Source organism: Abrus precatorius, unplaced genomic scaffold (genome assembly GCF_003935025.1).
Source record: "Abrus precatorius isolate BTA unplaced genomic scaffold, Abrus_2018 Scaffold2, whole genome shotgun sequence".
In the NCBI taxonomy this organism is placed as follows: Eukaryota; Viridiplantae; Streptophyta; class Magnoliopsida; order Fabales; family Fabaceae; genus Abrus; species Abrus precatorius.
In genome coordinates, this window is record NW_020874362.1 from 11,302,376 (window position 1) to 11,326,649 (window position 24,274).

The 24,274-nt window shown below is 37.1% G+C and overlaps 1 protein-coding gene across 3 annotated transcripts; it reads left to right on the top strand.

Moving 5' to 3' along the window:
* On the top strand, positions 1-24,274 carry LOC113857687. 3 transcript variants are annotated; one of them, XM_027489810.1, is made up of 10 exons: positions 1-262; positions 1,025-1,094; positions 20,923-21,047; positions 21,318-21,426; positions 21,523-21,586; positions 21,671-21,726; positions 21,838-21,945; positions 23,059-23,208; positions 23,707-23,877; positions 23,951-24,274. In XM_027489810.1, the coding sequence occupies exons 1-10, from the start codon at positions 54-56 to the stop codon at positions 24,182-24,184; spliced, it is 1,296 nt and encodes a 431-aa protein (XP_027345611.1). In that variant the 5' UTR covers positions 1-53; the 3' UTR covers positions 24,185-24,274. The 3 variants fall into 3 exon arrangements, with proteins under 3 accessions (XP_027345611.1, XP_027345612.1, XP_027345613.1); XM_027489811.1 differs by having other exon boundaries at positions 23,059-23,112; XM_027489812.1 differs by having other exon boundaries at positions 20,969-21,047; positions 21,377-21,426.

Sequence of the window (24,274 nt, forward strand, 5' to 3'; positions counted from 1 at the left end):
ATTCACCCACCAATCACAGTTGAATCAGTTGCAAAGAAAGCAAAAGGATTGTTATGGCTACGACGGGGTGGACACCTGGCTACACTCTCAAACTGAAATTCGATGGGAGACAGTCCCATAAACTAAACGCAAACTCGTCCGTTCATTACAGGCGTCGTTTTGGCTTCGCAACCAGAATCTGTTGCACCTCTAAAAATTACAACGACAACAACCAACGACGATCCCAATCCGAAGCTATTCAAGTTTACACGCAAATTGAGAGGTTCTTTCTCTTTTAGCTCACTATTAACCTTCCCAGGTTTCATATATATATATATATATATGCTGCGTGAGTTCTTTTCACTTTACTCTTACACTGAAGGAAGAGATTTAATAAAATATTTCGCGTTTTGTTAGCTCAGCTTTTAAGGATTAAAAGTAATGAGTTTTTATTAACAAAAATTATATTTTTATATCTCTAATATAGTAAATATATATTTTTAATAAAAACTTACTACTCCTAAATGTTTAAACGCTTAATAAAATTGAAAATATTTTGAGCTTAATTAGATTGAGTGTACGCAACAAATTCTCGTTTAAACTCGGAAGACTAATAACAAAACCAAGTGCCATTTGGTTACCCGTTGAGAAATCACTTCTCTATGATTTTAAAATCATATGTTCCGATGGTCAAGATTTATTTTGATACATATCCCAATCATACTTGATAGTTCAAAATTAATTTTATAAAAGTCAATTTTAATCAATTTTAGAACAAATGGGTCCCAAGTTGTCAAGTTACCAACAAAGTTGTTGGATATCTGGGTTGATTAAGCGTGTTGTTGATCAAGTTCAATTTGTATGTATAGTTAAAAACTTTTTGGGAGCAATTATATCTACTTTGGTGATTTATCTTCTATCTCGAAAGGCACTATAAAATACCCTTGGTGCATAATGAAAGGAACACTAAGCTGTCTGTCAAGTTTTTGTATTAAAAACTGCAGTTTGTAACTGTAGTTCTTGGGCTTATTTTCCCTCTTTGCAGATTACTTACAGATTCTGTTAGACAATCACAGGATGCCTGGTGGGGTTCCACTGACTGGAATGAAGTTGAGGTTTGTACTATATGTAACGTCCCCATTTTTATCCTAAAAGCAATTTTTCTATGAAAGAATAATGTATGTGTATGTTTGCTTGTAAGTTTGGGGTTTGGACTAGCACGATCTACACGAGTATGCATATATTAGACAGTCAACCATAAAATTTGTCATTATTTAATAAAGCCATGGAGGGGAAGAAAAAGACTTTGGTGAAACCTTCAATTACCTAACCCATGTACCTTTGACCTTGGTTTGGCTTAGTATCTTATAGGAGCTCAAATCATGATTTGTGTAAGTTTGTTAAGGGAACTCAAGCCCCACCCCATCAACATACTCACTGACCTAGGGGGAGAGGGAGAGGCCAAGTTATTCTTATAAATAAGAAAAGTCTAGGGTTTGTGATCATTGGGCTTTGGGTGGAAACTAGAGCAAGTTTCTCCTCCATATTCTTCCTCTTCACGTCCCCTTCTCCTCCATGGAAAGAGCTTTGATTTTCTTCTGATTTTTACTCATCTTCCTCTGTTCATCTTTGACCTAAGAGTGTGGATAGTGAAAAATTAGGTCTAGAAAGTACTTGTTAGGGTTTGAGTGAGGTTTAGATCCTCTTAGTTGTGGAGGAGCTCCTTTTGATTCTTTGATGATTTATGTTTTAATATATGAGTACTTTCATTTTTAATATTCTGCTATCGATGTTGTTTGTTTTTGTTTCGATACTTGGTTATCGCTGTTCTGACATTCTGATATATTCTTCTGATATTTGACTGTTGCTGTTCAGATATTGGTTATCTTTTTTACAATATTTGGTTATTTGCTACTTTGATATTGGTTATCCCTGTTCTGATATTCTGTTATCATGTTATGATTTTTGGCTATTTAGTTATGATTTTAGGTAATTTTGTGGAATGCAGTATGATGTGTGCTTTAACATCTTGTTTTGTTAATTTTTTGGCATGGGGAAATAACTTCCCCCCTTGCTGTTGTGGTTTTAGTCTATGAATGACAGGAAATATTTCTGATTGGTTTAAAATGCTTGTTTGAGTTATGCTTGATATGTTCTGTTATGAAATGAGCCAAATGGATTCTTGACAAGCATTTTGAATGACAAATCCTTATACTTGGCTACTGCATGAATCCTTCCTTGTGAGGGAGAAAACAAGAAAGCTAACATGCAAATACGATAAGTCTTGAGTTATGTAAGACAAGAACAAAAGAAATTATGCTTAATGATAAAATACAACTTGTATCATTAATCTACCTTTTAGATTGTAAAACATGTGAAGATATGAGAAAGGAAGTGCACTACTTAAGGAAGAGAGATAGTATGTGATAGGAACTGAATGTATTATTGTAGTAACAGAACAAACTCAGGGAATAACCCTGGACATACAAGCAAAATAGCTCGGTAATAACAGAAAAAAAGCTATTGATTAATGAAATAAAGCTCCTCCTATGGCAGCAGCCACCCCAAATAACCTCCCAAATATTTCCTATCTTCTTCCCTCTGTCTATCTTTCATATATCCTCCTCCGCTGCACTCACCCCTCTTCTCTCTCATTCTTGCCACGTATTCCATTTGTTAATCTGTTAGAATCTTGCATAACGGCCTCCTTGCTCACCTTTCCTATTTTACCCCTCCTTCTTTGGTATGTCTTTAGTGGAGGCCCAATTGGTTGGACCCAACAATACCCTCCCCATTGAGAGGAACCTTGTCCTCGAGGTTAAATGTGAAAATATGGCTTGAAGCAAGTCAAATTCCTCCCAAGTACTATCTTCCTTAGGTAAATTTGTCCATTTAATCAGAACCTCCCAGCGACCATTCAGTAATTTCCGTGCATCCAACACCTCTTCAGGCTCAACTTGGAGCTCCAATTCTTCTGTTAAAAATGGGGGCAATGCTTGACTGGGTTGACTAGAAGGGGGGCCCTCTTAAGTTGGGACACATGGAAAGTAGGGTGCAACCGGGATGATTTTGGCAGCAATAATTTATAAGCTACAGCTCCTACTTTTTCTTCCACGCGAAAAGGGCTGATAGGACTCAAGGACAAGTGATTTCTAATCCTAATACCGATATTGTTGTACATAATGTTCCAACAACTAAAACTAAACCTTGGATAGTTTATTCTAGAAAAAGGAAGCAACTCAATTAGGAGTTAGCTGTTATTTTCTGTTACATGTTTTGTTACTTTCCGTTAGTTATCCAAATTGTATATAACTAAAGGGAATGAGTAAGGTAGGTAGTTTTTGGGAAGTTAATCAGAACTTGAGGCAGAGGGATAGCCTCTGAGGAGATAAACTCCGGGTACTCATTGTACACAAACTTACAAATTCTTTCATTCTTTAATAAAGGATTTCAGTGTGTCTTCTTCTTTTTCTGTAAATCCTAACAAGGGCCATAAAATCTAGGGCCCAATTTTTCATTTACCCTTTTTGCCAATGACCTCAACTTATAGGGTTGGGCTTTCAGATACACCATGTCCCCAATCTGGAATTTCACTTCTCACCGCCCTTTATCCGCTTGTCCTGTCATTCTCATTTGTGCTCTAATTAAATGTTGCTTGAGCTCCTCTATGATACTATCTTGAAACAGTAACATTTTGTCCACCTCAGCCACAACAGTATTGTCCCGACAGTAAGGAATAACTATGGGGGGTCACAACCATAAAGTACCTTGAAAGGGGTCATTTTGATAGAAGCATTAAATGAAGAGTTAAACCAAAACTCCCCCCACGGTAGCCAGTTCACCTATTGACGAGGGTGGTCACTAACAAAACACCTCAAATATGCTTCAATGGTGCGGTTAGTCACTACGGTCTGTCCATCCGTTTGAGGATGGTATGCAGAACTGAATTTCAACTTCGTACCCGAGAGGCGAAATAGCTCCTTCCAAAATGAACTGATGAAAATTTTGTCTCGATTTGAAACTATGGAAGTAGGGAATCTATGCAAACGGACGATTTCCTTTACAAACGCTGTTGCTACCTCCTTAACTAAGTATGGATGAAGTAAAGGAATGAAATGGACGTATTTGCTTAATCTGTCCACCACCACCATGATGCTGTCATCTCTTAGCTTTTGGAAGTCCGCCAATAAAGTCCGTTGATATATCTTCCCACATATGCACGAGGATGAGTAGGGGCTGAAGTAGCTGGTGTGTAAAAATCGAATTATTGGGCAAGTGTACCCGTTGTCAGAGTAATATTATGAAAAATAGAATACCAAGTGTCGTATCCACATGGACTGTTAATAAGAATTTCTTCCTTAATTACGCAATTGTTAATGAATATGAAAAAAATAAGTTTTGTTGATAAAATTTCTAAAAATAAAGAATAATAAATTGAAAAGGAACAAATATTCTTATGAAAATAAATTATAGAAAATTATGGCTAAAGGTGTTCAAGGGAAATAGGAAAGTATCTAGACTGTAAATCCTCCTAAATGTCCAAATAACTGAAATTCTTCTTCAACTACTTAGTTCCAAATCCTTATCGCTGCAGGAAATTCTAAATGAAATCAATACCTTTCTCAAGGATAATGATTCCTAATCCTCAGTTGATCAATCAGAATCTCTTCCTTAATTAATACCCCTAAGTTGCATTAAGTTCATTATGAATTCCATAATTAGAGTTAATCCTAATACAGAAAACTCACGTCTTTTTATCTCTAGAAATACATTCAAGTCTTTTTAATTGAGTAATGTTAAATTCATGTAAGAATTTTACTCAAATTCAAACAAGAAAACAAGATAGAAGAAAATTGATACTACTCAATTAAACCCAAGAGAAAGGAACATGAAATAGTATTAGAAGAATTCCAGAAAATTTAGTCAATTAGGATTCATTACGTCTAAATACTCAAAGGAAAGTTAGAACCTAAACATCTTGAAACTAAAATTACAAAAGATATGAATTAGAACGCTTGATCCCATCCTCTTGCCGTCTCTGAGTCTTTTGTCTCCAAAAACAGTCTCCCCTAGGTTTCTGTGCCAAGTTCCCTTTTATATGAGTGACCCAAGGGCTCATCTTCTCGCAGAAATTTAAATTCTGACGCATGCTAAAAGTACACGCCAAAGTACACGGCCATGTACTTTGGCCGTGTACATCTCTGGTTTCTAAAAGACGTCCTTCAAAGCTTTCCATAAAAGTACACGCTCATGTACTTTGGCCGTGTACATCTCTGGTCTCTAATAATTGCACTTCATAGCTTTTTTGAAAAGTACACGCCCATGTACACGGTCAAAGTATGGCTGTGTACATCTCTGGTTTTGATAATACACTTCAATTGACGCCACCAGTGAGATACACGCTCATATACACGGACATGTACTTGCCCGTGTATATCTCTGGCTTCATTATGTGTTTCAATTCCCAATATCTTTTAAAGCTTTTACTTCTTCATCCTTTTTCCTTAAATATAAATAAAATGAAATTAATAATAGTAAATTTTATCAATGAATAGTTTAAAACTCTCAATTATCATTCATGAATTACAATGTAGGATCAAGTATAGAAAGCATTTATCAGTAGCCCTGCTGGTTTCAAAGTTTCGTGCTTATTCTGTTGACAAACCTGACAATTAGCCACAAATTTTCCACATCTTGCTTCATCCTAGTCCAATAGAAAACTATGGCCAACCTCTTGTAAGTCCTTGTAACTCTAGAATGCCCACCCCAAGGTGATGCATGAAATTCCGTCAACAATAATGGAATTCGGGCAGACTCTTTAGGTAGGACCAGCCTCTGAATATACCACAAACAACCCTGAGAGACTGAATAATGTGGATGGGAACTAGGGTGTGCCACCACCTGTTGCATGATTCCCTTCAATAGCTCATCTCCTAGTACCTCTTCAGCTAGTTCTACTAAATCAGTGTTAGTGACCATTGATATAGCATTATAGTTCATTATTCTGGACAACGCGTTAGCTGCCTTGTTCTTTATCCCAAGTTTGTACTGGATTTCAAAATCAAATCCCGTTAGCTTGGTTACCTACTTCAGCTGCTCCCCTATCAATACACGTTGCTCTAATAGGAACTTCAAACTCTTTTGATTCGTCCGAATAATAAAATGGTGGCCCAGCAGATATTGGCGCCATTTTTGAACAGCAAACACAATTGCCATTAATTCACGTTCATAAATTGATTTTACTTTGTTTCATTCCGATAGAGATTGATTAATAAAGGCCAAGGGTCGGCCTTGTTACATTAAAACTGCCCTTATTCCATATCTTGAGGCGTCAGTCTCAACCACAAATAGAAAATCAAAGTTCGGCATTGCTAAGATTGGCAGAACTTCCATCTCCCGCTTCAGCTGCACAAATGCTGTTTATGCCTCCCCTGACCATTTGAAATTATTTTTCTTCAGTAGCTGCATGAGAGATTTAGCAATAACCATATAATTCCGTACAAAGCGGCGGTAGTACCCCATCAAGCCCACGAAACCCCTCAAGCTTCGAATGTCCTTAGGTGCTGGCCATTGTCTCATTGCATAAATCTTTGCAGGGTCAGCCGATATTCTAGCAGAGGAAATGACATGCCCAAGATACTTTAATTGTGATTCTCCAAAACTGCACTTCTTACTATTGATCCATAACTCCTAGCTTCTTAGTAGCTGAAGAACTATACCCAAGTGGTCAATGTGTGAAGCGTAATCTGCGCTATACACTAAAATATCATCAAAAAATATTAATACAAATTTACATAAATAAAGTTTAAAAATCTGATTCATCAAGGCTTAAAAGGTTGAGGAAGTATTGGTTAACCCAAATGGCATTACCACATACTCGTGGTGCCCTTCGTGTGTCCGGAAGGCAGTTTTAGGGATGTCCTCTAGCCTCATATGTATTTGGTGATAGCCTGATTTCAGGTCGAGTTTAGAAAAGATTGTGGCCCCTCCTAACTCATCCAATAGTTCTTTGATGACTGGAAGGGGAATTTGTTTGGAATGGTTATACTATTAAGAGCGCGATAATCCACGCAGAAACGCCAACTCCCGTCTTTTTTCTTAACTAGAATCAATAGGCTAGAATAGGGACTGGTACTTGGTCTGATCATTCTTGCTGCTAGCATATCCCTTGAGAATTTTTCAATCTCTTCCTTGTGGTGATGAGGGTGTCGATAAGGGCGAATGTTTCAAAACGATGGCATGATCACATTCCCTTTTTTGTTGATGGCCTGTTCCCTTCTTAAACAATTCGCTAAACTCCCCTGATAGAGTCTTCATAGCCTCTGAAGCTGTTGCTAACACTTGAGTGGGAAATTCTATGCAGCCCATAGTAATCATGCCCAACTCCACATAATACGCCTCAGCTTCCCCTTTTAGCTCCTTCCTTATGGCTTTTAATGAAGCCACTGTCTGGGATAATCCTACATCCCCTTTTGTCTCAATAATCCTTCCATCTTTGTGCACTTCAATCAAGTGTTGTCACAGGTTAGCGCTGAATTTACCTAAGCTTTTGAGCCATTCGTACTCCTGAATCACATCCACTCCTACCAAGTTAAACAAGAAAAAGTCCTAAACTACTTGTAAGTTGGGTAGTTCCAATATCACGCCCCTACAAACCCCTTGGCTCCCCAACCCTCTGGCCATCTCCTACCTCGACGAAGTATCCTCTTGTAGCTTCTATTGGTATATTCAGCTCCTCCACCAATCTCGGGGATAAGAAATTATGGGATGTGCAGGAATCTACCATTACAATTACCTTCTTGCCCAAAATGGTCCCCCACAACTTTAATGAGTTCTTGGAGGTCATCCCTGCAATATTGCTCGCGTTCAACTTGATGTTCACTTCCTCCTCGTTTTCTTCCTCCATGGACACTCAACCCTGGTTCGCCTCCTCTTCTCCCAGCAAGACCACATGTAGCTGTTTGTTGCGGCAAATATGGCTTGGCGTAAATCTTTTGTCGCAGTGAAAGCAGAGCCTTGTCTTTCTTTTTTCATTTTCCTCCTCTTTGGTCAGTCGTTTGAACCCTAGACCTCTGCAATTTGAGCTCGTTGCAAAAGAATCCCATGAGCTATTGTGGTTCCCTTAGACCTCGACCCAACTTCCATTAGGGCAAGCTGGGGTCCTAAACCCCGAGGATGAGTTGGGTTTCACTTTCTCTTGCCCAATTCGTTTTAGTCCTCTCTTGGGCCCCTCTTCTTGAGGCTCAATGTTGCTTGAGACCTGCTGACCCGCTTACTCTCACAGATGGCCCATAAGAAAGACCTAACACCCCGTTCTTTTCTTCTACCTTCTATGTCAACGATCATGCTCAAGTCTCCGGAGTCCTGCAACCTTACCTCCGCCTTGATCTCTTCCTTCAAGCCATTGAGAAATGCCTCTATCATAAATTCCTCGTCGGCAAAATGAGGGGGGGAAGAGAACAGCTCGAACTGTTCCCTGTATTCGATCACTGTCCCCATCTGCCTTAATCCTATTAAAGCTTCGTAAGGATTCTCTGATGACGACGACAACTTGAAACGCCCCAATAGAGCTTGCCGGAAAATGGACCACGTGGACATCGGAACTCTCACTCCCCACCATTGATACCAATTGAGTGCTTTTCCCTCTAAGGAAACTACTGTCGTGTCCACCTTTTCTGTTTTAGGGATGTTATTTATCTCGAAATACCTATGCGCTCAGTACACCCACCCATAGGGATCATCTCTAGCAAAGTATGGTACCTCCACTCGCCTCATCCGTTCCTCCCTTCTCTAGGCATCTCCCTCTCCATTGCCTCCTTCTTGATTACTATTCTCACCTTCCGTCTCCATTCGAACCACCCGCAAGGCTGTCTCGAACCTCGTTGTCATCACTGTCATCATCTTATCCATTTGCCTCCGAAACTCTTCCTAAATGGAAGCTTGCATGCCCTCCAATCGACGCTTGACATTCTCCAACCGATTCTCCATTCGTGTCATTACCTTCAGGCGCTCCCAAGATCGGGAGCTCTGATACCAGCTTGATAGGAACTGAATGTATTATTGTAGTAACAAAACAAACTCAGGGAATAACCCTGGATGTACAAGCAGAATAGCTAGGTAATAACAGAAAAAGAGCTATTAATGAATGAAATAAAGCTCCTCCTGTGGCAGCAGCCATCCCCGAATAACCTCCTAGATATTTCCTACCTTCTCCCCTTTGTCTATCTTCCATATATCCTTCTCCTCCACTGCACTCACCCCTTTCTCTCTCATTCTTGCCACGTACTCCATTTGTTAAACTGTTAGAATCTTACATAACTGCCTCCTTGCTCACCTTTCCTATTTTACCCCTCCTTCTTTGGTATGTCTTTAGTGGAGGCCCAATTGGTTGGACCCAACAGTATGATTCCTTGAATATTGAAAGCTTTGACATTTAATGGATACCATTTAGATAAATGGAAGACAAATTAGTTGGATTTGAAATAAGTTGTACTAAATCTAGTTAGAGTACAACCATTTACCTGTGTGCTATGATGGAGTTGAAAGAAAAGATCTGATGGGCCACATGAAATGATTGTGAAGGGCAAAATGTCTATATGCTATTAGAAAATGAAAAAGTTATGGTTTGAAAAGCAATATTGGAAAGACACCTCTGATAGCTATGTGCTTGATGTTTATAAGCATGTGTTTTAATAATGTATACAAATGTGTTAATGTGATGAATTTAGCCTATGGTAGTGCGAGTGGGAGATAAACTATGGAGGTTGAAGTACTTATCTTGGGGATGTAGTCTTGAGCTTGGGGCCAAGTCAGTTTCTAAGTTGAAAAGGGCATTATATGGGCTAAAACAGTTTCCTAAAGCAGGTTTCGAAGGTTTACTAGAGTCATGACAAGCTTAGGTGATAGGCAGCTGGAATACAAAAATCAAAGTTTTGGTCTAATCTAATAATTTTCCCAGAGAAAGAATCTCACTCCAAGGGAAATTAGTACCCAATGGAGAATCTCTAAGGAATGAAATATTTTCTGTAATTTTCTGATGATTGCTAAATTGGACTAGATGCTATAAGTAGAGTGCATCCTGATTATAACAAAATTAACTCCATCTTACTGACCTCTCTTATTTTAAGTTGTACGAGTAATTCTTTCAACCAAATAAATTCACATGTAGTTACAGCCATAGCATGAAATTCTGCCTCTGTGCTAGATCTGACAACAGTGTGCTGCTTCTTGCTCCTCCATGAGATTAAGTTTCTCCAATAAAAATACAGTATCTAGACGTAGATCTTCTATTTGATGGAGACCCTACCCAATCATTATCCACTTCCATCTCTTGAACAAGAACTTCCCATTGCTTCTGTTTCCTCTTTGGATTTTGTCTATACCTCAGAATACAGATGTGGCTCTGTCTGATCCAGGATGGCAATAGGCAATGGTGGATTTTGCAGGCTGATGTATTTAGATGACATTATATTAGTGTATGTAGATGACATTATACTAGAGTAGCAAACATCTTCTCCAATTGCATTATGTTACTGGTGTATGTAGATGACATTATACTAACTGTAGATGATAGAGAAGAGCAGCAATTTTTGAGCAAATTCTTGGGTGAGGAATTTGAGTGGCCCACTCTAGAAAAGGGATTTTATATCCCATCAGAAGTATATCATGGATTTACTCAAGGAAACTGGCAAGACAGCCTGCAAACCTGCCAGAAGCCCATTAGATCCAAGCCTAACACTTGGAAGTGCAGAAGATGTTGCTGTAGACAAGATGTATCAATGTGTAGTGGGCAGGCTCATATATTTGTTTCACACAGGGCCGGACATTGCCTATGCAGTAAGCTTAGTCAGCCAATTTATGCACAACCCTAAAGAGATCCATTTCCAAGCTGCATACAGAATTCTAAAGTACCTTAAACAAACTCTAGGAACAGGAATCATATTCTAAAGGAATGGAAATGTGAAACTTGAAGCCTATAAGAACACTGACTATGCAGGCTCAATAGTGGATAGCAAGTCTACTACAGGGTATTGCACCTTTCTTAGAGGGAATCTTGTGACTTGGAGAAGTAAGAAACATAATGTAATAGCTCGATCTAGTGTTGAAGCAGAATTCCGAGCCATTGCACAAGGTAAATGTGAACTATATTGGCTTAAAATCATTTTAGAAGACTTGAGAATAAGATGGGAGTGACCAAAGAGGCTCTATTGTGATAATAAGTCAGTAATCAGCATAGCTCACAATCCAGTGCAGCATGATAGAACTCAACATATTTCATCAAATAAAATATTGATGGTGGCTTAATTTCCCATTCATATGCGTCCTCTCAAGGTCAACTTGCAGACATTCTCCCTAAGGGAGGTGGGAATGGAAAACATTAATTCTCCAACTTGAGGGGGAGTGTGGGAAACTGTGATATTTTAGGAGATATGTGTATTGATTCATAATCTGTACAGATTAATGTGATTTGGAAAATCCAATAAATCAAGGGATCTTACTGTAGAATAGTTATTTGTTTCCAAAAATAGCATAGAAATCCTGTATGATTCAGTATCAATGTAATGAAATAAATTCATTCAGCCGTATTTTCCACAAACATTAAAGACAATAGATAAGTTTTCAAGTCAACAACACATAAAACTCAAAGTGGAATTAATGCAAGAAACCATTACTAGTCCAACATCTCTGTTCTCTACTCTAGCAAATCATTCAAGTTTGATCATCATAATCATCTTCTATTTGATCTTCTCTCTCTATTCCAACTCCATCAAAGTCGTCATCAAAGGTAGGAATCTCCAAATCACCTAAATTGATAGAATTGGGACCATCATTTCATCTTCAACTTGGACAAAGTCTTCATTTGGATTCAATTCCAAGTCCAATAATTCATTGATAGCGATGCCAAATCGGTATAAAAAATAACTAGGTTTCCCTAAATTTTGCAATATAGAGCTCAACCTAGGTCAATTCATAGAGACATAATTCAATTTTCTTTTTGCTCTAATTTTGTTCATTGAAATACAAATTATGCAAGTTATCGTTTAGGGATTTCTTTTTCAGATAAAGGAAAACGTAAAAGTATCCAACAAAAGTATGAAAACATCAATCCACATATCCTCAGTAACATGCAATACGAATCATCACAGTAGCTTAAGATTCAAATCCAAAATTGAACAACAATCGGTGCAATTAAACAATTCAATCAAACAGTAAAATCAAACCGATCTACAAATTAAATCGAAATATCATCCAACTAATCTGTTAAAATTCATCAAATTAAGCTATCAATTGATTATCTAATTCAATGTTTAACTCGCAAAAATGTAGATCACAATCATAATTAACAAATTCAGAATTAAAAGAAGAACAAAATCGAATTTGATGATTGTGAAACAAAACTCTAACTGTAAATTGCATGATCCTTGGAATTGTGAAACGATTCAAGAGTTTAGCTTTCCATAGTAGTGACATTCAGGATTACAAAGACAAACATAATGAAAATTCAAAGAAAATGGAATTGCTCCCAAAGCTCTCTCTCTATGCCTCTAAGAGTGTGGAAAAGAAAAAAAAAATGAAAAAAGACCCATTTAATTCTGAATTTTGGCTATTTATAAGTTTTCACACTTCTAGCATGATCACTTTTGGTGCCTAGAGTAGCTACGAGCAGCATGTTTGCTAACTAAAGCCTTTGGAACACTCACTTTTTGTACTGAGAGTGATCACCTGCAGCTTCTTCTCCAATAATAGCTTTTGGAACATTCACTCTAGGTAGCAAGAGTGTCTACGTGTAAAGCCTTCTTAACAATTCAAGCACTGGAACATCCACTTTAGGTAGCAAGAGTGTTTACACGCAAGACATAATTCATCAATGTATTTTTAAAGTGATCACCTTTTGTCTTCAAAGTGGTTACGCGCAAGATGTTCAAGGTTAAAAAGGTTGAGTTGCTCATTGGAACATCCACTTTCAGCATGGAAAGTGGTTACGCGCAGGCCTTAAGGGAGTTTTCCTTGCTAGAATAGACACTTTTAGTACTAAACGTGACTACACTCAGCCTCAATTGACTTTTTAGCCTCTGAAATAGTCACTTTCTGCACCTGAAGTACTTTTAGTTAGCAAATCAGCAACAACTTTAAATGCCCATAACTCCCACGTTTGAAATCCAAAATTTACAAATGATACATCAAATTAAAGCTAGGAGAGTCAACTTTCTATAAGAACAAGAATCTCCTCAAAAATTTGACCTCAAGAAAAGATATTGTAGAAATAGTGAATAAAGATCAGAATATTCAAAATAATGAAATTGAAGAGGTTTTTCTAATAGAGCTCAATTAATGAAATTTTGATTCAAATAGCCAAAATTAATCAATTAAGCACATTTAAAAACCTATTGAATCACAAAAAAGCTTAAAGTATGAGATAAAAATATTACTCATCAGCATTAGATGAACTTTAATTATCCATAATCCATTCATTATTCAAGGAAAGTGTTAGACCTTTGATTAGGAAAGTATATGTTGGAAAAAATAAAGATGGGCAGGCCTAGATCAGCCAAAATTGATAATTGGTTACAAGCATGATAGTCAAAATCGAGATTTTACGTAAGATCGGAGAGGGGGTTAAGGATCGTAACTCGTAGGATCATAACACCGAACGTAAGATCCTGCAAAATTGTATATATACATATAAAATAGTATAAATAGGAAGAAAACAAAGACATTAATTCAAACCAAGTACAAAGTACTTTAAAAGATGATTATTAAGAATATGTCCAACATAAACGTAATCCAAAGTTCCAAACTAAATAAAAATCGATATCCAAACTTTAAATATCTGTTTTATTATATCTAAAATATTTTGATAATAAAAAAAGAAGTCATCTCCTTCATCATCTTCATTTGGCCCATCATCTTCATTTGGTCCATCATCTCCTTCATCATCTAAATTGTCTATATTAGGAATATTACCAACGCCAACATCTTGATTTGAACCTTGGTCTAAATCCAAGTCCTCATCTTGATTTAGAGCATCATCCTGAATGTCCTCATCCTCTAAATTGTCTTCTAGGCCCAAATCTTCGTGATTTCCTCTATCATTATTTTCCAATATCCACTCATTGTCAGATGGAATATCATCTACATTTATGTGAAGATCCTTCACTCTCCTAGCTGTCCTCTACTTGGCCAATTTTGAATTTTTCATAACAAATATCACATCATTCATTGTATTTTGCTTCAAACGGTTTATTCTTTTAGTATGTACCTAAACAAATAATAATATGTTAAATTATAATTTAAGATAAAAAAAATAGTTGGCTAGCCTAGTACATAATTTTAGAAAAAAGAATCTCTACTTACTATCTCAAAGGCACTCCAGTTATATTCACATTCAGAAGAACTACATGTAAAGCTTAGTATTCGAATAGCGAATCCTTGAAGCTCAGGATGCTCATCTCCATGAGACATCCACCAATCAGTTAGTAGACGCATATTATAGTTTTTCTAGCCAAGTGACTACTAAAATTACTAGCTCACTTTCTAAATGAATCAAGTTGACAATCAATTTTACGTTGTTCATCTTGATCAAGCACCATCCTTGTCAAACAATCATATAGTCCACGCTTAACTTCAAGATCAATCTTTAATTTAGGACTATAGTGCATCTTAGGGTTAAGAAAATAGCCTGCAACATGCAAAGGCCTATGGAGCTGTTTATCCCACCTTTTATCTATGATATTCCATATAGGTACATAACTAATGAAGAGCAAACAACAAAGATTTAATATACAATACAACATCACAAAATATCCACTAATTTACTTTGATAGTAGTTAGAGTTATAGTTAGTTACCTTTTCTTAACACTTTTGAAAGCGGTTTGAATATTCTCTTTAACTTGATACATTGCCTCATAAATAAAGCCCATAGTTTCCTCATCTGAATCAACCATTTGAAGAACTTTGATAAGAGGAAATGCAGCCTTCAAACAAGTGATTATATCCTTCCAAAACTCTATCCAAAATCAATTTTTCTATAACTCTTCTATCCCTTGTCTTAGCAAACACAGAGGACTTTCATTCATTAGATGTGAACATTATTATCAAAGCAGCTCTGTTTTCTTGAAGGCACCCTAGAGTCAAATAAGATGTAGCAAAACAAGTAATTCCTGGCCTTACCAAATCTTTGCCTTTGGTGAAATGTTGCAATAGAGAAATAAGACCTGTCCTTGAATAGATGTAGGTTGTAATTTTTCTACCTTTTGAAATTGTCTCTTCATGAATCAATATATTCTCAAAGTCCTCCAACATCAAATCAATGCGCACAAAGGGGTCCAATACAAGTGTTTCCTTTTTTGCATCAACATCTCTCCTGTAGCTTTGTAATTTGCTGTATTATCAGTCACAACTTGGACTACATTTTTCTCGTCAATTTCCTCAACAACATCATCAAGCATTTTAAATATTTAATCATCTATTTTTTCTATGAGATGCATCAATAGACTTAAAAAAAATGGTTCCTTTAGGACTATTTACCGAGAAGTTCATTGTTGTTCTCCTCCTCTTATCAATCCACCCATAAGTCATTAATGTGCATCCAACAGTATTCCATTCAGCTCTATGTTCTTCCAATCTCTCCTTTGTTAACTCTCTTTCCTTCTTCAAATACTTTACTCTAATTCCATTATAGCTTGGTGGTTTAAATCCAGGACCATGACTAGCAATTAAATCACACATAACAGAAAATTCATCACTTCTTGTCACATTGAATGATATGGCATTATTATAAAAAATCTTCCAATAGCTTGACAAGTCTCCTCTCTTCTTTTCGAAAAAATATTTCCTCCTCCAGTCACCTTATTCTCACTTGATTTTCCTATGCTTCAACTACTTGTATTCTCCCTCACAATCTCCTGGTCAGCAGAATAGCCTGCAAAGGAATTTGATTTTCTATTCAAATTTTCTTGCATGCTTACAAGTAAATTCAACATTTCCTTTCTGACCTCATTCGAAATAGATTTGCATGCTCCAACATCTTTGGCTGTTTGAGCCAAGTGATGCTTCAATCGATAAGCACCTCCGCTTACAACTTTTTGACAATATTTGCATTGAATTCTTCTTGTACTTTCAATTACAATCCCATGTTGCCATGCTACATCATTCTTGTTTCCCGATGCATTCTTTATTAATGAGTTGGAAGGAGGATCTTGACTACTAGTTGAAGCCATTTTGTCTAATGGTAGCAAACAGTAGTAGCACAAAAAATAGAAAGCTGATAGGAGTCAGGGTCCTAACCCTAATATCTTTGTAAATACTAACTTAGACTAAGCCAAACCTTGGCTGGTGTACTCTAAAAGAAAGAGGACAGTTAATAATGTTAGTTAACAGTTAGCATTTAACAGTAACGGCTAGGAGTTAGTTTTCTGTTTTAAGGCCAATTATAAATAATAACTGCGAGAATAGTGAGGGGTCTCTTTTTGAAAAGTAGTTTCTGAAATTAGGCAGAGAAAATTCTCTGAGGAGCTTTGCTCTGGGAAACAGAATTGTATACACAATATTCATCAATTCAATAAAGAATTCATAAAGATTGTTTCTTTCTACCCTCTTTTTCTGGTGAACATAACATTGGTCCAACCTGTCGGATCGTTGGGGGAGAAACAGAAAGGTGTGGTCTAGCAAGAAATTTCAAGATGACGAAGCGTGGTGCAAATGAAGGTCAACGCAGTGATGCTGTTGAGGAAAGAATGAATTCCTTGGAGGAAAGATTGGATGTATTCATGGAAAAGCTGACTGGGAGGTTGGGAGGTCTTGAAGATTTGGTTCAGAACTTCATTGCCAAACATGATGACTCGTTGGGACAGAATCTGGGACAAAGTAATTCAGGTGCTGAAGAACAGGAAACATCGCATAATGCGGACGCTGATGCGTTAAATGAGTTTTGTTTGATGGCAAAGAAAGTGGAACTGCCGTCATTCAATGGGACTGATCCAAGGGGATGGATCACGAGGGCTGAAACATATTTTGAAGTTCAAGGAATATCGGACTCCATCAAGATTAAACTTGCAAGATTGAGCATGGAGGGAGGAACAATGTACTGGTTCCAAACTTGGCTTGATTCTGAGACTATTCCCAGCTGGGAATCTTTCAAGAATGCGCTGCGATTACGTTTTGGAGGGGGGCGTTTGGAGGATCCTTTCGAAGAGCTTGCTGACCTAAAACAAAAAGGGAGCATAGTTATTCCTCCTACTTCCTCTTACATTCCTCAATTCTTGGAAGAATTCCATGCTTCTTCGGAGGGTGGACATTCAGGTTTTCTGAAAACTTATAGGAGGATTGCTCAAAATATTTACTGGGTGGGCATGAAAAAGAGAATCCTGGAGTTTATCAGAAGTTGTGATATCTACCAAAGACAAAAGTATGCAGCTACTTACCCAGGAGGTTTACTTCAGCCCTTACCTATTCCTTCTTTGGTATGGGATGCTATTTCATTGGACTTCATTACAGGGCTTCTGAAATCTAAAGGCTGAGGCAGTTTTGGTAGTAGTAGACAGGTTGTCCAAATATGGGCATTTCATACTGTTTAAACATCCCTATACAGCAAGAACAGTAGCTGAGATTTTTGCTAAAGATATAGTTCGTTTACATGGCATTCCCTCTTCAATTGTGAGTGACAGGGACCCACTCTTAATCAGCTTTTTTTGGAAAGAGCTCTTCAGATTATAGGGGACTAAGCTAAATATGAGTTCTTCTAATCATCCTGAAACGGATGGTCAAACAGAGGTTCTAAATAGGTGTCTTGAGACATATTTAAGGTGCTTTGCCTCTGAACAGCCAAGGAACTGGTCCCTATGGGTGCATTGGGCTGAATTCTGGTATAACACATCCTTCCACACTGCCGCAGCTGCTACTCCATTTGAAATTGTGTATGGAAGACCTCCTCTAAGACTTGCCCAGTTCCTTCCTGGAGAAACAAAGGTACAAGCGGTAGCCAGTGATCTACTAGACCGTGATGAACCTCTTTCTCAATTGAAGTTTAACTTGCACAAGGCTCAGCAGCAAATGAAGTATTTTGCTGACAAGAAAAGAAGACCTATATCTTTTGAAGTTGGAGAGTTTGTTTTCTTAAAACTGCGTCCCCACAGGCAGCAAACAGTGGTCCGCAGGATCAATCCTAAACTTGCTGCTAGGTTCTATGGGCCCTACAAGATTCTGCAAAAGATTGGTGAGGTAGCTTATAAGCTACAGCTGCCTGAAACTTCAAGAGTGCATCCGGTATTTCATGTTTCTCAGTTAAAAAAGGCCATTGGTAATTACATTACCTCTCCTGATCTACCTAGAGGATTTGAAGTTGAACATGAAGCCACAATTGAACCCGAAGCTGTTCTAGAGCAAAGAGAAGTTACTAAGGACAACACGCCTTGCAAACAATGGCTGATCAAGTGGAAGCACTGTCCTCTAGAGGATACTACTTGGGAAGATGAAGTTGTGCTGCTGAGCCAATTTCCTCACTTCAGACTTGAGGCCAAGTCTACTCTTCTAGAAAGGGAGAATGATAGGAGTCAGGGTCCTAACCCTAATATCTTTGTAAATACTAACTTAGACAAAGCCAAACCTTGGCTGGTGTACTCTAGAAGAAAGAGGACAGTTAATAATGTTAGTTAACAGTAATAGCTAGGAGTTAGTTTTCTGTTTTAAGGCCAGTTATAAATAATAGCTGCGAGAATAGTGAGGGGTCTCTTTTTGAAAAGTAGTTTCTGAAATTAGGCAGAGAAAATTCTCTGAGGAGCTTTGCTTTGGGAAACAGAATTGTATACACAATATTCATCAATTCAATAAAGAATTCATAAAGATTGTTTCTTTCTACCCTCTTTTTCTGGTGAACATAACAAAAGCAGAGCACAAAAAGAAAAAAATGAGGAAAATCCCTATCACCCACAGTAGCCCCAAGATGATGAAGATGAAGAAGAAAAAAACAGAGCTCAAAAAGCAGAAAATCCCAACAAAGAGCAGAACCAAATCGTAGTCATCGGAAAAATGCAGGTGGATTCTGTGGAGTTGAAGGAAGAAGTCGCATAACAAAGCAAAGGAGAAAAGTTGCAGAACAAAGCAAAGAAGAAAGGGAGAAGTAGCAGAGCAGCGTTTTTAGGATTTTAGGGTTCCAACTACTTTAATGAAATTGGGTCGGGTCGCGGGTATTGGCCCAAAACTAATGCCGGAGATCGTAGAATCGTACGATTCTACGAACCGGCATGTGATTTTAACTACTATGGTTACAAGTGTTGGGATAGGAGAGAGCGGGCTCTTGAATACTTGAAACATTCTTTTACTTTGTGTAGGGTACCAATTTTCTTACATAGAGATTCAATAGCAATAATACTGTGTTCTTTCTTTGGTTATGTTCTTTTTTTCTCTGTTCTTATTCTTTGGGTCCCATTCTATCAAAAAGATCATCAAGGTTAAACACCATGGCTTTCCTCGATGTTTTTGTGGCCAATGTTGAGTTAGCCATCATGTAAATAACATCATTCATAATCTGTTGTTTCAAATGGTTTTGGCTATTTGTGTAGGCCTAAAAAATATATAAATGTAATTAATTAATTACAACTGCAAGTAATAGGTAAAAGATGAAATGCAGTCCTACATTGTTTTAAAATTTTACCAACTCAGGCTCCAATTATACTCACATCTAGAGGAACTGCATGTCAAGTTTAATATACAAATAGCAAATATTTGGGGCTTGGATGTTGATATCCATAAGATTCCCACCATCATGTGGAAGTATTGATATTTTTTTAAGTGCATTTAGGGCTGCATTGCTGCCAAAAAAAACTTTTTCTTTTGCCTTAAAATCTTAAAATTAAGCATCAATCTTTTAGTCATTTCTTCATCACTTTCCACCATCCTTTCTATATAATCATATAATTCACGTTTAACTTCAAAATCGACCTTAAAAGTAAAAATAGTGTAAAATATGGTTAGGGTAATGTGCTGCAGCATGCAATGGCCTATGGAGTTAGTTGTCGCCCCATCTTTCATCGATGATATACCATAGAGGGAGATAACTAATTGATGAAAAAATTAAATTAGTTTTTAGACAGAAAATAAATTTTTTAACTAAACTAAACCTAATAATTTATTTACCTTCTTTTACTACCATTGAAGACCTTTACTATATTATGTTTAGCTCGATCAATTTCTTCATAAGTGAACCCCATATCTAGTATCTCATCCGAATCAACCAAGCACAAAAATTTGATTAAAGGATAAGCAACCTTTAAGCAGACCACAACACTTTTCAAATATTTTTATCCATAATCACATCTTTAATAAACTTCCCACCTTTTGATTTTGCAAACTGGCTAGTCTTGATTATATGTGGACATCTAACTAATGCTCCCTTATTCTCTTGAAGGCATCCCGATTGCACACTAGTCTTTGCAAACTGGCTAGTTTTTATTTTGCAAACTGGCTAGTCTCTTGATAAATGGGCAACTTCTTCTCCAAATCCTCCAATATCAAGTCTTTGTAGTGAGCAGCACATGATGCAATTGCATGCTAGGAGTCTGGGGTTGCACGATTCCACAATTTTATGAGTAAGATTGTGCGATCCTAGCAATCTTACAAAATCGTGTCAACTCCCAAGATTGGGATTCCTTATCATGGAGAAAATTGTAAGATTGTATGATCTTACGGGTATACTTGCAATTTTGATTACCATGCTTGAAAGTGTTTGTAAAGTAGTCAAGAATTTTTTATTCTACAATCGTTTGCTGGTTGACACATTTGGGCATTAGTGGCTTTATATCTCATAGCTACACCAAAAGCAGCAAATTAGTTTTGCTCCCAGAAGTGTGAGCATTGGAACTTGGAAGATATAGTTGTCTTTTTCTTTCCCTTTGTTTTGGTGTTATTATCATTCTACTTGGTATATGCTTATTGTATATTTTCAGGGGGCATGGATTCTCAAACCCAAAAGCTCCGAACCCAATTTTGTAGTACATTTTATTGGAGGTATATTTGTTGGAGCTGCCCCTCAGCTTACCTACCGTTGGTTTCTTGAGCGTCTCTCAGAAAAGTAAGGTTCTGTTTTGTTCCCAAATCATCCACGTTATGTTCTTGTCATAAAATTTGATTATGAAGTATGATAATTACTAGTTGGTAGTGTGTCACTTGAAGGGTGGTTCTTTTTATCCATTTTAAATGCATGTGTTGCTATGTTAGTGTAAGACCTTTTGATATTCTTATTCTCTGACAAACTCTTATTTGTTATGAAATATCCTTACAACTGGATTGAGACTCATAAATAATGAAAAAAAACTAATTATAAAACCATTGCTGTTACTAGGGGTGTATTGGTCATTGCAACACCATATGCTAGTGGATTTGATCACTTCCTCATTGCAGATGAAGTACAGTTTAAATTTGATAGGTGCTACCGCACACTGCAAGAAACAGTAAGTTTCAAATTTTGATCTGATGGCTAATTTCTTTGTGTTTCCAATTTCTTTTCTTTTCTTAAAGGAAAAGGTTAAACATACTCATTGATTCAGATCCAAGAGCTTCCTATTTTTGGTGTTGGCCATTCTTTGGGATCGGTTATCCACCTTCTGATTGGTATATTAAAGATCTTCTAATCTTGGTTGTATAAAATAAATTGATTTGATTCGTTGAAACTCAATAAATTAAATATTTTACCAGGATCAAGATATGCAGTGCAAAGATCTGGAAGTGTTCTCATGGCATTTAATAACAAGGTATTTATATACCATCTGCCTTGACAGAAGTCATATTTTCTCGGTATTCCCTATGTAAGAATTCTCTTTGGAGTTAATCATGAGTGACTAAATTTTGTTTCATTGTTGCAGGAAGCAAGTTCAGCCGTCCCTTTATTTTCTCCAGTGCTTGTCCCAATGGCCCAAACGATTGGTCCACTTCTATCAGATATTTTTTCGTCACCAACTCTACGAGCTGGGGTTAGTATTGTCATATATCTATCTTGCCTGCATGAGAGAGACATTTATTAAAAATTTCTAGGAGAAATACCAACAATCTCCCCTTGAGGTATGTCAAATAGAATTTGGCTCCTTTCCTGTTTAATGCCATATTACAACAACCATGCCTTTAGATTGTTGGAGAAAAGTAGGAACATTCATATCTAGATGTAGACAAATTATATTTATATCTGTTTTTTTTTATTCTATTATTTTTATCTTTATTGTGTAATTGGATGCACCTAAGGGGACGTTTGGAAGAGCTTATTTGGACCTATGGTAGTGACTTATAACCTTCCTGTAAGGTCCTTTTATCTTTTTTTCCAATAAGCTTATGGAAATAAATCTTTTGAACTTATTTCAATAACTTTCATAGTTAAGGTTGCCAATAAGTTTTAATTTGATGAGAGCCTATTAAATAAGCACTTAACCAAGTTGTTTTACTAAACACACCCTTAGACCTTTTTTCCATCAAACTCTTAGACAGCTCATTCAAGGTGTTCCTTAACTTATGTGAAAGCCAAACCTGCAACTTCATATGTAAAGGCTTTTTAAGAACTTAATATTTATTTCCTGTCATGAAAGATTATTTACATCTCTTGCTTTGTTTTCTCTTGCAAAATACTTTTGAAAGAGAGGTGGGAAAATCAATTGTTTCATCAACAAATTAAAAGAGAAAAAAGCCTAGGATGTCTCAGGGGAGGTTGTTGCTGTATGATATTAGAAACTAAAGGAGTCAAGTTCTATATTAGACCATGTCTCGAGAGAGCTTCCCACAGTATTTCCCTCAAGTGCAAATTGTCACAGTAATTGCATAGTAGAAGTCAACAATATTTCATGGCTAGGGAGGTTGATGTAGTAAGGGAGTAGTAATCAACTGCAATGTTGGAAACAAACTGGGTGGTCTCTTTCATTTGACCATATCATTAGGTATTTGCTTTAATTTTCCGTTCAGATAGACATTGCTGTCATATCTAGTTTGGAGGAAATATTGGAGACTTCATATTTGTTTTCAAGCACCTACAAGTACTCCTTTGCAAAGTTTTCATTGTACTTCTTTGGATAGCTAATCTTAGATGCGTCAAATACTTGCAGGCAGAGATGACTTTGAAACAATTAGAAAATGTTAGCCCTCCCATATTGAAGCAGGTTCTTCCTTTAGTTGAACAGCTCCCTCCCTTGTACATGGATTTGGTCAAAGGAAGAGAAGATTTTTCTCCAAAGCCTGAAGAGACACGTCGACTTGTCTGTGACTTCTCTGATTACTACTATTTCCAGCGATGAGCATTTTTTGTTTAAAAACAAACTTAGAATTCTCCTCTTGCATAAATTCTATTTCTTATTAACATAACTGTTGCAATCACACCTTAGAAGACAAAATTAATTGAATGTCATTTTTGGGTCTAGAATCTTTATATTTATTGTGTAATCCTCCATATTAACTAGAAATAGAGGCAGAATATTCTTTTTAAGGCTTGAGCAACCTCCTTCTTTGAGCTAGCTTGGGGTAGTGAATTGGGCCTAGTTTTCGAACAGAGGAATTAGCAAACAAGTTGATGTCAATATAAAAATTGTCATTCATTTCCAACTCGCCAACTCGATTTCATTACTGTTAAACTATTACCCCTGCAATAGGGGCCAAACATCGACACATGCAAGGCCCTTCAAATTTTAAATGTTCTGTTTGAGTCTCTCTATCATTTTGCATTTAATTGTCTCCTCTATTGGTTTTTAATTCTTCAGATAAAATCGTACTATGGCATATCCAGAAATCTTTTGATAAAATTCAACGATGATTTAATAGATGAGACTTCAACACTAGCACAGGTGCTTAGTTCAGAATCAGCCATTAGCTCAGTGCTAGACATGTCAATACGCAAATTGCCTGGAGATCACGGTCTTCCATTGCAGCAGGTATTTCTAGTTAGTATAACTTATTTCCTCCCAACGTTTGCGATTATCTGCGTTTTTCTTATACACCTTGCAGGCCCTACCAGATGTTCCACCAGCAATGGCTGATGCAGTTAACCGTGGAAGTGAGCTTTTGTCAAATCTTACTATAGGAACACCATGGGAGACAGTTGCCAAAGAAGTAGGGAACACGCTAGGCATGGATTCAAGGGTCCTACGTGCACAAGTATCGAAGGAAATGGATCACCTTGTAGATGTGATAGCATCCTGGATAGCCTCCAACGCAGGGCCTAAACTTCTGAGGCCGTAAGATCACAATTGCATACATGCTTCGTGTAATGTACAGAAAAATCAAAGTTTGCATACACGCTTCTTTCTTCGTATCTTGTAGAATGCCAAT